Source organism: Ursus maritimus, unplaced genomic scaffold, assembly GCF_017311325.1.
Source record: "Ursus maritimus isolate PB19 unplaced genomic scaffold, ASM1731132v1 scaffold_2, whole genome shotgun sequence".
NCBI lineage: Eukaryota > Metazoa > Chordata > Mammalia > Carnivora > Ursidae > Ursus > Ursus maritimus.
The window spans coordinates 29,102,914-29,120,103 of NW_024424452.1; the positions used below are offsets into that span (position 1 = coordinate 29,102,914).

The 17,190-nt window shown below is 48.3% G+C and overlaps 1 protein-coding gene across 2 annotated transcripts in view; it reads right to left on the minus strand.

The window, feature by feature from the left end:
• SNX29 (sorting nexin 29) overlaps positions 1–17,190 on the minus strand; it is a 511,108-nt gene that overhangs the window by 95,908 nt on the left and 398,010 nt on the right. For both annotated transcript variants that reach the window (XM_040635311.1, XM_040635312.1), the window contains exon 19: positions 2,250–2,390. In XM_040635311.1, the coding sequence (XP_040491245.1) occupies positions 2,250–2,390 (141 nt within the window). The remainder of the gene's footprint in view (positions 1–2,249; positions 2,391–17,190) is intronic.

Consider the following 17,190-nt stretch of genomic DNA (forward strand, 5'->3'; position numbering starts at 1 on the left):
GTCTGAGTCATGTGGTTGCTGGCTTTGAAGACACAGGAGGCCACAAGCTAAGGAATGCAGGCAGCCTCTAGAAGCTAGAAAAGGAAAGGATTCCCCTCTGGAGCCTCCAAATAGAACGAACGCCTTCCCAACACGATTTTAGCCCAGCGAGATGGATTCTCGACTTCTAACCTCCAGAACGGATAATAAATTTGTGTTTTTAGACCACTCAATGGGTGCCACTTTGGTATGGCAGCCACTAGAGGCAAACACACAGCACAAGACGTCTCACCATCAGAATATCCCTAGTTCAGCCTCGTACTAATATGCCGTAGTGAGATACAGACAGGCTGAGCTCCCCAGACAAGGTGTCATGGAAAGGCTGCTTCAGTATAATGCTTTCTACAAATGAGAGTATCTCATAATGATAATACGTTGGTTAGGCAGAGTTTTTGTTTTATGACATTTTAAGATGTTCTGGATGGGTCCCAAGATTTGTATGAGCTTGCAAGTCATTAGATTAAATCAGTATATAATTTTTCCCCTCTTTTTATAAGAATTATTGTCCTTGCTATGAACAAGTATAGAATTTCTTAGTCTTCTGTTTTTATGGGCTGAACTCCACTTATCTTCAGAAACAAATGGAATGACACATTTATTCTAGGCCTCAGATAAACCTGCTTTATAACTGTTTAAATTAAGATCTAACAGACCCTGACGTGATCAGGTTTCTAATCTGGTTTAAGAACAGAAATCCATGAACATGTAAACAGAACAGTCAGTAAGAGTTTTCCCTGGGGAACTCTCAAGTGCTGGGAGTGGTTATGGACACTCTTGCTCTGGTTTTCTGCAAGAAAGATCCAAGGAGACCCTAGCAAGTTGCCTCTTTCAAGACAGAAACTAGGAAATGCATCACATATAGCATCTGCCACACGGCTCTGTCAACGTGAGAGCACCATGGCCCTCGTGCTTGCTCGTGCTTCAGCACCACACAGATAGAAACCCAGATTTCTGGGCTGACAGCCCCAGAGCGTGGATTTCAGCAGGTCTGGAGTGGGGCCTGGAAATCAGTATTTCTAATGATGATGCCGCTGCTGGTCAGGGGCCACACTCCGAGAGCCACGGTAGTAGAGGGATCCTCCTTATAACAAGGTCCAACTTCTCACCTGTCCTCAGGAGGGTCATGACCTTACCTCCTCTGGCCGAACTGTCCCTGCCAAGCTAGTTAATATACTGCAATTGTGCACCTGTCGCCGTCTCCTACTGAACTCGAAGCCAGGGGTTCTCCATCTGGACTGCATGCTGAAACCACCTGGAGACATCTGCAACTCCTCAGGGCCCCTGCCTCACTCCAGACCTTAAATCCTAACAGGAGCGGGGGACTATAGATCTCAGAAGCTTTTAAAGCTCCCCACGTGATTCCAAGTGCAGCCAAGAGGGAGAACTGCTGCTCTAAGCTAACGTGAGGGATGACAAAATGATCCCAACAGGCTGAGGCAGACAATGGGAGGCCTCACACCAGGCCCAGGCCTGTCCTCCCAGGGCCTGGGCTCCAGCCCCTTGTACCGCAACATATAATGGTGCTCAGTAGACACCCACTGGAGGAACGAGCACTCATCAACCAGCAACCTCATGGGGGGGGGGGTAGTACCTCCTTTCTCCAGGGTGCCTGAATGAATACCTGGAAACAAATTATGCCATTATCAATTCTTAACCTTCCTAAGGGAAGTAACCCTACACCAAAAAGAAGCTCCTCTGAGAAAGCTTTAATGGGAAATAACCCCACATCCATGAGTCCAAGTAAGTATCATGACAACTATGGATAAAAACCAGAAAATATCTTTTTGGTCCAGAACAGGGGTCAGCAAACTATGACGCATCAGCCAAATCGAGCTGCAACCCTTCTTATGAATAAAGTTTTATTGGCACACAGCCACGCCCATCTGTGCCCATACCGTCTGTGGCTGCTTTCACACTACAACAACACAGTTGAGTATTTTCAGCTAAGGTGGTATGGTCCACAAAGCCAAAAATAATTTCTCTCTGGCCCTTTGACAGGACACACTTGCCAACCCCTGCCCTAGAGAAATAAGACGATATACACAAACAAAACATAACACGCTTGTCTTTAAGTGATGGAATTATGACTGGTATCTTTGTCCCTATTTTTTCTTGTATTAGCCAACCTCTGAGTCACAGGTCTATAAATGCATGTGTGACTAAATAAGGCACTAGTGAGTGAGCTGCCTGGTCCCCCGTGGTGACAGTACCTTGTTTCCAATGGCCTTTTTGGGTGGGAAGTTGTAGCCCCTCACTTGGGGGTACTTGTTCTGTAACTTGTGGTGCAAACTCCTGAACTCTGTGTACCGCCGATAGACATTCCACTCATCATCTTTTATCCGGATGTAGACCTGGCAAGAAAGGAGAAGAGAAAGAAAACGTAAATCTCTCTTAAAGCTCTCATTACAGGGGCGCCTGGGTGGGTCCCTCGGTTGGGTATCCAACTCTTGATTTCAGCTCTGGTCCTGATCTTGGGGGGTGAGATCAAGCCCCACGTCGGGCTCTGCACTCACCATGGAGTTTGGTTGGGATTCTCTCTCCTTCTCCCTCTGCCCCCACCTCTCTAAAATAAATACGTCTTTTTTTTAAAAAAGTTCTCATTCCAAAGGGGTGGGATTTTGGTCAAGCTCCACCCACAAAAGAGCAAGGGGCCACATCCACCTCCCAAGCCACCAGATGCCCAGTGCCTAGCAGAGAAGGGCCTCAGTGGTACTGAGTCAACAAAGAGGCTGATGAAAGAATAAAACAGGCAGGTTATGGGAACATCACACTGTGTATCACGTCCCAGTATCCGCAGAGATAAACAGTCCAACTGATCTGAGAGATGGTCTTCATACCTTTCTCAAATGCATGCTACAGTGGTGACAGACTGCTGGGGACAGTCTGCCTCCTCTCGGGCTACGCATTTCCTCATTTGTAAGATGGAGCTGATCAACAGCACCTCCTTCCAAGGAATATTCGGACACATGAGCAGTGCAGCATTGCCTGGGATCACGCGGACCACCACACAGAGGAGGAGGAAATCAATCTGGGGAGGGAGGGGGGCCAGGGTTGACATCAACCCAACTGGATGGAAGGTCACATCCAGGTGGGATAAGCACCACTGGAGCATAAAACTTGCTTATTTTGAATCAAGATGGGACTCTTAAGAGACCATTCTGGGGGTACACAATATTAGGGCTGTTTCTTCAGCTTTTCACAGCCCTAACACCTTCCAGGGACACACAGCAATTATAACTCAAGGAAAACAGAGGTGGAAGAGAGATCAATGCATGTTAAAAACTTATACGAGAACATCCCAGAGAGTGAAGTTCCCGATGATAAATAGCTATTGTCATCTGTAATCAGTAAATGCCAATACACATCTTAAAAGCCTCTCACACAATAAAAACAGGCATCTGTGATGTGAGAGATAATTCTGCCTCTACACGAAAACCACCCAGGATTCCCAAATGCAGACATCACGTATCTGAACTTCGGCAAGACGACCATCACGGTCTCTTGTAACACTCTTGTGAACAAGATGAAGGACGGATGATTTAAACCAAAGAACTCCAATTAATGGACGGAAAGTTTCCCAGGGAATGAGGGAGAGAAATGGAGGCCTGTCAAGTTAGGTAGATGCCTCCAAGCTAAGAGAGACAATACATATACTGGATGACAGATATCAAGTGATCTCAACTGGCCTGAGGGATGAATCCAATCCAACGTGATGAAATTCAAAAAGATCAGTGTCAGGATTTACAACAAAATCCAAAAAACCCACACCATAACTAAAAGATGGGGAAATACGGCACAGGGGTGGCCTATGGGACCAAGACTTAGAGACTTTGGTAAATCTGAGCTGAGGAAATAAAGTGGGAGAGCACCAGAAAAGCCTATGTAATCTTCAGACCTCGTTAAAAGGTATAGGATAACTTCTGGGATAAATGAGCTGAAAGTCTTGCCCTATTATACATCAACCATACCAACCTAGTTAGGTTTTGGTTGCCACCAACTAAAGGATGAATGGAATATGTTCAGAAAGACCCAGATCACATGCTACTCAAAGGGCCGCCCGTGGACCAGCAGCACTGGCAGCCCACGGGAAGATGTCAGGAAGGCAGCGTCTCAGACTCCACCCCACATGCACCGCTCAGAGCTCGGAACAAGAACCCAAGTGCTCCACACACTGTAAGTCTGAGAAGAACAGGTCCCATCAAAGGATTGGCAGCCAAATTATAAGGAAGGCAGTGAAGGGTAACAATCTGAGCTTTGGGGTGGAGAGATCTCAGAGGAAAGACCAAGGTGACATGTTCTGGATGATACCAGGAAGCAGACTTCCAGCAGATACAAAGTAAATGAACACAGATTTCCAAAGGGAAAAAACAAGCTGCTGGGAAGAAAAGGTTTAGCTCAAAAGGCCTCTTGGTATGGGGTGTCTGAGCAGTGGTATGATGACAGATGGGACTGTTATCCCGATTATGGAAGTATTTGATTTATAAGACTCCAGAAGCATCTGGAAAGGCCTGGCTAGTTGTGGAGAAAAGGGACTTTAGGCTTTCATGATCTCTATAAACTGAGACACGATGGATCAGTTAGCAAATAAACCCAGCGGAGCTCAGGGAACTTCAACGGAGCACATTTGGGACATTCTTTGGGTCTTCCTGGATCACAGCAAGTGCTCTTTGCCCAGCTGGTCTCCATTTCCCCCCCAGTATTTCTGGGGACAGCAATGTGTTCAGGACAAAAAAAAAAAACCCAAAACAAAAAACAAAAACCCAAAACAAATAAACAAACGCTTAAGGACATGTTCCTGCCTGCCGCGTGGGTAAGAGTAGCTACAGAGATGTAAGCAAAAATCACTGGGGCTTCTCAGGAAGCCCTCGGGAGAGATCTTACGTAGCTAATAGTGCCTTTTTACCCTTCTCCCTCTCTTCTTTCTCTCTCACAAATGTGATGACTGGAGTTCCGACAGACATTTTGTAATCACAAGATCATCTTGATTACGGAAAAAGAAGCGACTGATGTGACTATGGAGCCACCCAATTACTAGACTACCTACTCAAAAAAAATTTTTTAACAAAAGAAGTTATTCATCTTGAATTTATTCCTGCTTCATGTTTTAGAGGTCTTTGTCCTGGTGGCTGCATGCAGTTCCCACCTGCCACATCTCAAATGGACTCTCTCTGCCTGTAGTGGACTGTTACACAGATTCAAGAATCCCCTGGAGAGTGGCAAGTTCAACTGCTTGTCTGATCGTCAGGCACAAGGTGAATTATCTAGATCAGGAGACGTAAACTCCGGCCCATGAGCCAAATCCAACCACATCCATTTGTTTACCTATTGTTTACAGCCGCTCTTGAAATATAATGGCAGAACTGAGTGGTTCCAACAAAGACCATATGGCCCACAAAGCTGAAAATATTTATTTTCTGGCCCTTTACAAAAAACACTTTGCCAACCCTCAATCTAGATACTCAGTACTCATTATTATTACTTTCCCACAGACATATCCAAGAACTGGTGTGGAAAGGGGCAGTGCTTTCCAAATACTACCAGCCGCTGGCTGGGATGCATTAACCATCTGGGATCCAGGCATCTGTCCTGTTCCAAAGCTTCCCTAGTGATTCTGAGGAGCAGACGTGATGGTCTGAATGTTTGTGTCCCCGTGGAATTGGTATGTTGAAATCCTAATCCCTGAAGTGATTGTGTGAGGAGGCGGGCCTTCTGGAGGTCATGAGGTCATGGGGGTGGAGCCCTCATGAATGGGATTAGTGCCCTTATAAGAGAGACCGACAGATCTCCCTCGCCTCTTCTGCCGTGTGAGGACACAGTGACAAGATGCTGTGTATGAATCAGAGAGTGGGTTCTCACCAGACCCCAAACCTGCTGATGCCTTGATCTTAGACTCCCCAGCCTCCAGACTGTGAGCAGTAAAATGTTGTTTAAGCCCTCACACTACAGTGCCTTGTGACAGCAGACTGAATGGACTCAGACAGTGGGCCATTTAGGAAACCCCTGAGGTAAAGCACAGACTTAGGTGTCAGACAATGCCCCCTCTCTGACTATGGGTTTTCTCACCTATGACATGGAACTGACTGACAGCACCTCGTCCCAAGGTGGTGCTGGGAACACTCGGACACATGAGCAGTGCAGCTTTGCCTGGGACCATGCAGACCACCACACAGAGGACGTGGAAATCAATCTGGGGAAGGAGGGAAGGGCCAGAGTTGACATCAACCCAGCTGGATGGAAGGTCATGTCCAGATGGGATAGGCGCCAAGTGGAGCATAAAACTTGCTTAGTTTCATTGAGATGGGACTCTCGAGAGAACATTCTTGGGATACACATTGTAAGGGCTATTTCTTCAACTTTTTACAGGCCCTAACACCTTTCAGAAACACACAGCAACTACACTGGAAGGGAAAACAGTAGATTAATGCACTTTCAAAAACTGCCTGAGTTAAGAAGAGCCTAGAGAGTAAAATCTCCAATGAAAATGGCTAGTATAATCTGCAAGTAGCGAATGTCAACGCACATCTTAAAAACCTCTAACGTAGTGGTAAAAACAGGTATCTCTATCGTGAGTGATAGATTATGACTCCATGTTCTTCATAACACATTCAGGAGCCAATGGCTTCCTTCCATGAAAGTGATGAGTCCCTGTTTCTCCGATGGCCCATTCTTGGGTCTTCCACGTGGGTACCTCCTCTTCTGCCCATGCCAGAGATGGAGTTTCTCACTCACTGCCCTCCTCGCCCCAGACGAAACTCCAATTCTGGTCCACACACTTCATTTTTAGGTCAAACCTGTATCTCTAATTCGGACCTCTGATTTGAACTCCAGATCCAGACTCGACAAAGCTCATCATGTCTACACCTGAACCCACGACCCGCACTGCAAATCCGCTCCTCCCTCTTTCTGGGACCTTATTCTCTCGGTGAATGGAGCAGAGTTGTTTGAGCCAGAAACCTGGGCATCACCTTTGACCAGTCCTGTTCTTTCACCCCCATGTCCAAGGACTGAACAACAGGGCCTGCCAACCCACCCCTCTGCCCGGGCCACAGCAACAGGCCTCTGGTTACTCTTCTAGAAGCACCCATACTCCATTTCTGCTGTTGTCTAGACATTGGTCAAATCGTAACCTTCTTGGTTGGTAGTCAATGTTACGAAGCTCTATGAGAAATTCAGCAAGGGTGGAGTGGCCCACTGCCAGACCAAAGGGAGTAAAATTTTTTTCAGAACTCCAATAAAATGTAATTATCTTCAATGCTACCGCTTGCCATTCATGAGGCACCTACTGTGTGCTGGGTCCTGTGCCAGGCACTCCAGAAGCCTCATCTTCCATCCTCACCTCAATCTGCAAGGCAGACTGGAGACACGGGGTCAGAGCAGGTATGCCACTTGCCCAGGAGAACTCCAGTCTGCCTGACGCTGAGGCCTGGCACTTTCTACCACAGCATGCTGCTGTACTCCTCAAGGCTTCCCAGGACCCCAGGACCCCCAACCCGACCGTGCTGGCAGCTGGGAATAGCAGCTGGCAGTGAAGGTCCCTGCTCGATAGCTCTGTGGCCCAAATGCCCCTTTCCTGGGCAGATCACATGTACTTGGAACAGTCCCTTTGGTACCAGACACTCCAATCGTGCCTTCTCATGTCCCTTCCTTCAGAAATCTAGTGCCATCCAAACTGCCAAATTACCTCAACGGTCCACCCTCAAAAGCATTGCCTTTAGCATCCACAACTGGGAAACTTTCTCTATAAATTAAGTTGTCCCTGAATTACACTTAACCCAATTGTGCTTTTATTTCACTGAAGAATTAAAAGTGCTTATGTCCAACATTGTTAGGATTTTAATTTTTATTTTAAGGGCTTCCCCCTCCAAATTAAGTTTGATTAGGCCTCAATTCCTTCTGCTTGAGCCATAAAGATAATAATTCCTTAGAGGAATAACAAGAATTGACCTCTTCCAGCAAAAGCAAGTTCCCTTTTAAAACAAGCAATAAAAAGCCACTTCAAGTGTAATCTCCTCGACTCAGCAAAAGAAAAATAAAAGAGGAGGGTAATATTTGCCATCAGGAATCAGGGCAAACCCTTTCTTCTTTGTTTTAAGAGGAAGTTTGAAGCTGGAGGTTTCTTTTCTGCTAGGAAGCATGACCCTAGCAATGCCTGTAATGACACGGGGTAAGGAGGGGGTGGGGACCTTAGGCCCTCAGTGAATTGAATCCACAACCAACTCTTGTGCAGACAGGGCCTCCAGAAACACTTCCGTGAGAAGACTACCAACATCTGCTGGAGCATTCCTACCTGCCCCCTCACGTCCCCACTCACCTCCTCTGCTGAGCATTCTCTGCACACCACCCCCCCCCCCGCCCCCGGTTTCTTCACCTGGTTTTGAACTTCATCTAATGGGTAGCATGCGCCTTTGGGTCTGGTTTCTTTTGCTCTGCATGGCGTTCGTGTGGAATCTTCTCTTCATGCTACGGTGCAGAGCACCCACGTGTCGTTCACAGTCACAGAGTACATCCCACTGCAGGAACACACACTCGTCTGTCTGCCTGTTCTGCTGGGCTGGGTATTCGGGCTGTTTCCAGTGGGGCCGTTGTGGGCAAGGCAGCTGTGGGCATTTACATGCTTGGCTTCTGCACGCATGTCTTTTGGGATCACAGATCTCAATGTGAAAGGTAAAATGATAAAGCTACAAGGGGAGAACATACGAGAGTATCTTCATGACCTTACAAGTTGGCAAGGATTCCTACACAGAACCCAAAAAAGGCACAAAGCACCTTCTGGATGCGGGAAATGCCCTGCGTCTCTGGGCAGTAGTTACATAGCTATATACAAAAGTAAAGATTCACTGAACTATAAACTTAAGATTTATGCACCTGATATTTATACTAAACCTAGAATTCAAAGCAAAAGCCCTCCCACCCAAGGCCACACCTTCACTATTCTCAGGACATTGAGCTTTTACCCAAATTTACATTCCCAGGATGTCTTAACCAGACTGTAGTGGGTGAGCATCTGTGAGGACCTGACACGGAATGAGAGGTCAGGGATGAGGGGAGGGGTCCCGAGACGAGACTCCGGCCTTAGGCAGATGTGGGTTCGAATTCCAGCTCCACCTCTGGCTAGCCAAGTGACCCTGGGTAAGTTAATTCACCTCTTCAAGCCTCGATTATATATGGAGAATCACACACACACACACACACACACACACACACACACACGTACGTATATACTGTTAAATGTGTACACACACTAGTGGAGACTAGTGGAGAGCGAAAATGAAGATTTAAAAGCAGTTTTTCAGTGGCCTAAAGTTCCAGATCTACTTCAAGGCTCTGCCAAGCACAGGTAAACGCTGACCTCAGGGACAGCCGGGGCCTCCCCCGTAGAAGCAGAATGGCATAGTACCAGGGCCCGGGCTGTGCAGGGAATGGGGCCTGCGTTCAAATTCCAGCTCTTCCCCTGGCTAGCTGTGCCCCTGGGGGAGGTACTCCACCTCAGGACTCAGCTTCTCCATCTGTATAATGGGGACAACAGCGATTTTGCTGGGTAGCTGTGAGACGCTGGGCCTGGCCTGGGCCTGGCAGGCAGTGAGCAGTGGCAGCTGCTCATACTGTGACACCATCACCTTCGTCATCATCTGCCTCTGTGTACATGAACTTCCCTATTACAGAATTAGGGGTAATTATAGGATGTGCAATCACAAAATTACAGCAGGTAATTACCATGCCTAATTAATTGTCAAATGCTAGGCAGGCGAGGAAACGCAAACATAATGCAGAGCCTGTGGGTTGGGCAGTTAAGCCTCTCCTTTGCTTCCAAAAAACCGTCAACAGAAACGGCAGAGTTCAGCGCATGACCTTCCTGGGTGGGTTTTCAAGTACCGCAACACACCCAGGGAAGCGTTCTTGGGGCTGCTGATGCAGGAGGAGCTCGGTACGCCGTCTCACTGCGGGCTGGCCTGGCACCGACACAGCCACTGTCACACCGGCACCGCGGGCAGCGGACAAGAGCGTTATTTTAGGAGGAAGACCTCACAGGAGGTACTTGGTGGTTGCCGTGAGGATCACAGAGGAAGTGCTGATGGAGTGCAGCAAGAGCTTGGGGATGAAGGCTCATTTATTTACACACGGCTGCTTCTGGAAACAAAACGCCAGGCTGCCCTGCTTTCTTCAGCACCGCCCAATGCGTGCCTCTCCATTTCAAACTTCAGGCCACTTTTTAATGCTCCAAACTCCCACGCCAAGGCACCAAACAGTACTTTATGCGTGACACTCAAGAGTGAAAGCTGGCATTAACGGGGAGAACTTCCTTGGACTTTTAGGAAATGATGTAACATTTAGTGGCACCTGTCAGTGCCACAGATTTTATCTACAATTTTCACTAAAACCCTGCAATTTTATCCCTACAACAGGACTCAGAACAACCGAGATGTGCCTAATGTGACCCAAGGAAGGGGGAGTTGAACAGATTCTTGAGTTGATACTAAACCCAAGAGCCACGTCCTCTGTACCTGAGAAGAACAACATGCTATGAACTCTGAATTCCAGTGCCCCTTCTGCACATGGTTAAATGCAAAGACAGAGGATATCAGGATAACAAAGCTTCTTTTAAAAATGGCTTTAGGTTCCTAATTCATTTTGCTTCCTTAATATCCAACGAATTAAATGATTTGTGTTTTGGTTGGCAGCCTGTGTTAATGTGTCCTAACAAAACTTCCCTTTTAATGAAATGGCTTCATGTGTTATTAACTATAAGTGCCCTCATTGCTAGAACCAAATGCCTGAATTACCATATGACCACGCTGATGGAGTGATATTACAGTAGCCCGATGCCAAGAATAAGATAAATAACTTAGCTGGAGAAAAACGACTTTTTAGTTCACAGGGTTATGTAAACTCGGCAGGCCAGTAAAGCAGGAAAGGCAGTATTTACTAAGAATTGCCGGCACAACCCCCCCACCCCTTGCCTTTCAAAGAAAGAAACAGAAGGGGCACTTTCCAAGTGGACCAGACCCAGGCCAGACTCTGCACTACCCGGAACAGCGACACCACAATCACAAACACTGGCTGAGCAGCAGACGGCTTCCTTCAGGGAGAGGACCGTGGCACACAGACCCTGCGCACTACGCTCCAGCCCAGGCTCTGCTGTCTCTGACACTGGGCAGCAGTCTCGACAGTTCCACAAGCGGCACGGCCAGCAGTACCCAAAGATCAGCCTTCTCACCAGACTGCACCCGAGTGGTTTCTGCGGTGATGGGAACTGGACCCAGGATTCAAAGTATCCTCTCTCCCTTCGAGACCCTGCCTCCCCCCAACAAGACCTAGGGATGCTAGTGAAAAAGGTGGGGACTCTAGCCCCCTTGACTAAGTTCCTGACCCCGCCAACTCACAACTTCGTCTCGAAAATAAAGCCTGGCACTAGATAAAATTGAGATGAGGGCCAGATGCAGACTGGCTCTCATTGAGGACTCAGGGGCCCGGTCTCCATATCATGCCACACCTGCTAAGGGACCTTCCAATCCCCTCAGAGCCCACCGAGGACCCCCCCCCCCTCAGCAAGATGGTCCCTGCAGCTCCCTGCAGTTCCAACCACCGCTAAACCCAGCTTCTGCCAGGGAGTTCAGGAGGTGTGTGAAGCTGGCCGTGCTCTGGGATTCATGGTTGAGGGCCTTGGGCGCCACGTGGAACCCTCCCATGGTGGGGTGGTAAACTAGCCCTCTCAAGGAAGTTGGGCACCAGAAGCAAGGCAGGGAGACAGGTTTCAGAAACCCCTGAAGATGGGTCTGGCCTTGAGTAAAACTATGTCTAGGAACTGTAACTGAGAGTTCCCCTCATGTCGTATTTCTTGGCCATGATCCCTACACTGTTGGCACGGTTTTATTAAAAGTTCTAGCCTGGTCTTGGTTGTGCTGAAGGAACATAAGGAATAGCCCTAGCTGTCATATTTGGGTTTGAAAAGCAGGGAAGAGAAAAGCACTGTTCTCCCTTCCCCACCCCAAGCCAGAGCTACAGTGATCCTTGGTGGGCAGCTGGGCGCAGGAGCCTGGCTGCCTAAAGACGGTCATCTTCAGCACGGGCAGTGACATCAGGGACCACAGAGAAAATCACAAGGGGCGAGTCTCTGACTGCACATGAGACAGTCCCTGGAGAACTCAGAAATAGCCAGAGCCATTTTGATGGGAGCTAATTTCCGGCAATCAAGCTGCTGGGGGCTCCAATGATCATATTCAGGGAATTTTAAAAGGAAGGATGACTTCATCTGCTGGTCACATGTTGCAGTCTAGATATTTGAGTCATGCACATTGTACCCCCTGCCCCGTGTGCTCTGCAAGACACAGTCTTTTGCTGAAAGCTGGTTACTCTGTAGCACCAAAATTATAAAATAGCATTATGGACCCACTCAGAAAGTAGCAAAGTCTTCTGCTTCTTTTTTCCCAGATACTAATACTAGCTAAGTGTTCCTGGGGTAGGAGGAAGGGGGAAGAAGAAGCTGGAAATCTGTTTGTTCTGAAATAAGTTAATTTAGGGCCTACTTACGATGTATTGAAAAGTAAGATTCCAATCACATGTATGAATGTGTGCAATTATATCCCTGAAAATAATACCAGAACGATTCAAATCAAAACCTTGCAGTGGTTATTTCTTCATGTTGATGGATTTTTATTATCTTTACAGTTTCTTTAATGTTTTCTGAGTTTTCCAAATTTCTTTCCTCTACTGAACACTGACTCTGGTAATAGAAAAATTAAGTGGCATTTTTCCCATAAGCGGGACTTCTGGTGGTCACTGAAGACAGTGCAGAGCTGACCTTCCTTTTCTGCAAATACAATTGGACACAGTTTTAAATATAGACACATTCTGAAATGCATGGCCACATCCAGAAACAAAAGGACTGTCTCTGTCATTTAGGAAGAAAGAGGAAATCTCCCGGAGGGAACGGGGAACAGGCTGGGAAAGGGGGGCTGGGAGCTGGGCTATGGAGCCAGGCAGGGATTGTTCACTGGAGACTGGGGAGTGGAGCGGGCAGCCCTCCCTGGGGCAGGAGACCAAGCAGAGGAGCCCATTTCCATGTGAAGCCAGAGCTGGGCCCCAGAGGCTTGCCTCTTCATCTCAATATGTGCCTGAATTCAATCAAAGCAGGCCAATTTACAGTAAAACCCTCTTAGAAGATCTGAGGCTCCAAACTTGTTTTTGGCCCCAAACAGCTGTGATATTGCTGCGATAGATAGGAAGGGTGGTGGTGGTGTTTTTACTCTGTATGCTCTGAACTAAAGCCTTGCAAAAGCTGTCGGGGGAATTAAGTTTTAAAACCAGAGTAAGTCTCTTTGCCCTGATGAGGGGAAGGGCCACGGTGAGAACGGGCTCTCTGATTGCATGCCTCTACTCCAGTGGGCACCCAACCTGCCTCTCACTCTCAGTAATAAAAGCAGCAAACCCCTCGGACACTGCCCTTCTGAGCTGAGCTGAGCACTGCTCTCCCAGCACATCCAGCTTGGGCATTCCAAGCCCCCGGGGGACCCCGTGCTTACTGAGCCCCTACTCTGTCCAGGACCTGTGCTGGCTGCAAGCACAGAGACAGAGGTGCAGCAATGGCTGGAGCCATGACTATGAGCACGGCCTGGTGAATTCAAATACTGACTTCACCTTCTCCATTTAGCTATGTGACCGTAAGTAATTTAGTAAGCCTCTCTGTGGGCCCTAATTTCTTAATGTAAAGTGAGGACAAGTCTATCACCCTCCTTCTAAGGGTGACAGATTGTGTCTAAGATCAACCACTCTGCTTGGCATGTAAATATTTAACAAAAGTGAACCCTTACCAGCAAACGCTAGATGCCTGCTCTCAAGAAGGTCACATGTTTGTGAGGCAGACAGAAAAACAGACAAAAAGGGCAGTCCAGTGGAATAAGTTATGACAAAGGGAAGCATGGGAGGCCAGGAGACAAGAAGGGGCATATAATTCAGTGCGGAAGGCATCAAGGACGGCTTCCTGGAGGGGGTGATGATGTCTAAGCTAAGCCTTGAAGGAGGAAGGCAAACTGGCCTTAGGCAGAGGGCAGTAGGAGGAACCGTCCAGGCCAAAGCTGCAGGAGGAACGTTCTCCTTTGTGTGATTACACCAAGACCTTTCCACATCAACTATTCCTGGGGAGACTGGCAGGAAAGAAATCGGTATAAGAGAATCTGGATCTGAACAAGCAGTGCACTCAACTCTGAAGGCAGTGAAGAAATGGCGACCCCCCCCTCCCCAAAGATGGCCTTCAGGCTTCGGGACACAGAGCTTCAGCTATGCTGCATCTGGCCTCCGAGAAGTGGGCTGTGTGGACACCAAGTGTCAGGCAGGCAAGCAGCTCTTGTACAAACGAGTGGGGCAGGAAGGCCATCGATCAAGCGAGGACATGATTCAGCAAGGAAAGCATGTCACTTTCTAACGGGACTAAGAATGACCCTCCTTCTCCTACTGCTACTCACTGTCCTTTAAGGAACTGATAGCTTCTCTTGGTATAGACTCACACCAGACTCGGCTCTGCCTCAACGTGCTTCTGCTCTGGGCACCTCAATCCCCACCAAGACCAGGAGCCGGGTGCCTCTCCCCTGCAGAGAAACCCCGCTGTCCCTAGCCCATGTCTTCCTAGTCATGGACTCTTTATCACTAGGAAGAGCCACTGATTCGTGATGCCTTCAAGGAAATGTGGCCTTACTGAAGGACACAAGGGCATCTCAGAGCGCCAAGGGCTGGCAATGCTGCTGGGCCCTGTCCAGGGCTGGACCAGGAGCTGCAAAGCCATGCAGAAGGCGGCAGGTGCAGAGCCCACGCTCAGCTGCTCTCTGTGTGCACCCACTCAATTCTGCTCGCTCTCTCCACAGCTTGCTTTCGCGACTTCTGAGCTCATGGTCCAACTAGGACGCCCCTCAAACCCAGCCCCACAGACATTCAGACCAGCCCAGTCAAGCCTGCCCAATCCCGAACGTTCCAGGAGAGAGTGCCCACAATGAACATGGCTGTTCTCTCTGCCTGCATCAACAACTCAATTCTCCTCCAGGCACCCACTCCCCAGCCAAACTCAGTCTCTGCTTCCTAGGAATCCCACGCCAGCTCTGACCCTACAGGCAGGCATGAGATCAAGGCCTGGCCAGTCAAAGCCCTGCCTGCACCACAGGACAGGCATCTGGCCCAAGCCAGGCCAATCTGGAGTTTGTATGACTGGGCAAGAGCCGAAAGATTTTTTTTTTCCAATCATTCTTGACCTGTAAGAATACAAGCTCAGCTTACATCGAAAACCGGGGATGTACTGTATGGTGACTAACATAATATAATAAAAAATCATTATTTAAAAAAAAAAAAAAAAAGAATACAAGCTCAGGACTGCTGATGACTACAAGAAGCAGAACCTCCCAGAGAATAAAGCCATTACAGAGGGAAGCGGAAGTGTGTGTGTGTTGGGGGTGGGGGGGGGGGGACACAGCCCCTGGATCAAGCCACACCTAAACTCTTCAGCTACAGAAGCCCATGAACTAACTGTTGTGTTTAAGCCACTTTAAGATGAAGTTTTTCCCAACACTCACAAGAATTCAGACCAAAAGAGAATGTGATGAGGCCACTATCCAGATAGTTTTCCCCTAGCTGGGTGTCCACTGTGGACCAGTGAGTTGGCGAGCATCTGCTCCCTGTGTATGTAGGATGAAGGGGCAATTCTCTGAGAAGGAGATTGGTAAAGCACTCCCCCACCCCCCAGTACTCCCCTGTCCGAGTTTAATCAGCGAACTCATTTGCACAACATTGACTCATTTGCACCACAATGCAAAGCTTTTCCCGTACCCTTCCCCAGCTATCCTGGGACAACCTTGCAGCCAACACCAGGAGTACAAATACTTCCTCCTCACTCAAGAAACAAGACTTTCTATCCCCCACCAAAATATGCGGATGATGAATACTGGGCTCTCTAATTAGAACTGATCCTTTGTCGGGGCGCCTGGGTGGCGCAGTCATTAAGCGTCTGCCTTCGGCTCAGGGCGTGATCCCAGCGTTCCGAGATCGAGCCCCACATCAGGCTCCTCTGCTAGGAGCCTGCTTCTTCCTCTCACACTCCCCTGCTGTGTTCCCTCTCTCACTGGCTGTCTCTCTGTCAAATAAATAAATAAAATCTTAAAAAAAAAAAAAAAAAGAACTGATCCTTTGTCAAACAGCTACAAGTTCTCAGGCAGTTGGGGAAGCCCAAGTACGCCTCAGCATCCTTCGCCCGGCACCAGAAGGACCCATCCCCCCACTGAAATGCATTTAGGGGGCTTTAGTGACATCGTGCCAAAAGTATGGCTAAGGAAGAAACGCCCCAAGATGCCAACTCAGCTCCATGTAGGCCCATGGGGGGGAGCACGGCAGATGCACCCCCTGAGCTCCCGTTGAGAGCCCAAGGTGAAGCTGCCCCACTCCACCCAAAGCCTCCCTGAGCAACACAGATGCATGCTTCTTACACAGCTGCAAGCCTCTGCGTATGGTCCTTAATCTTCTTCTTCGAAAAGCATCCAATTTAAGAATTTTTGCAGTAATCACTTCAGAGTAATGAAAAACAAACAGAACAATAGACCATCTCCGACGTGATGTGAGCACTCCATGCACCTCTCTCTCATGTACGCTTAAGGAGACATATTAGTCATTAGGAGGAACCCTCTTTTATCTCCCCACACAACCAAATCTGCCTGCGTGCCGACCGCAAACATCATAACAGCTAATTTGCTCCAGGTACTCATTTCTCCCTCATAATGACACCCATAAGATGGCATTAAAAAAAAAAGTTCCTGATGTCCAAGATGGGGCTGGGATGAACATTTCTTCACATTTCAGGAGAGAGCAACACTGGGTAAACACCTCCTGGCCACCCAGAGTGGGGAGGGCCCTCTCTGGGGAACCGAAGTGAAAGTCTATCCAGCTCCAGTGGGGTGACGTGGGCCAAACTGCTTAACTTTTCCGAGCCTTGGTTTTAGCATCTGTACAATGGGAATACACTAGCATCTCCTCACTGGTTGTTGTCACTGCCCTGTGACACAGTACATGACACATCTATCCTATTATTAGCAATCCAGTGAGGGCTGAATTCTTTTTGACTGTGAGATGGACACAGGCAGGACCGGACTCTCCATGACTGCATTGCTACCTGGGGAGGGA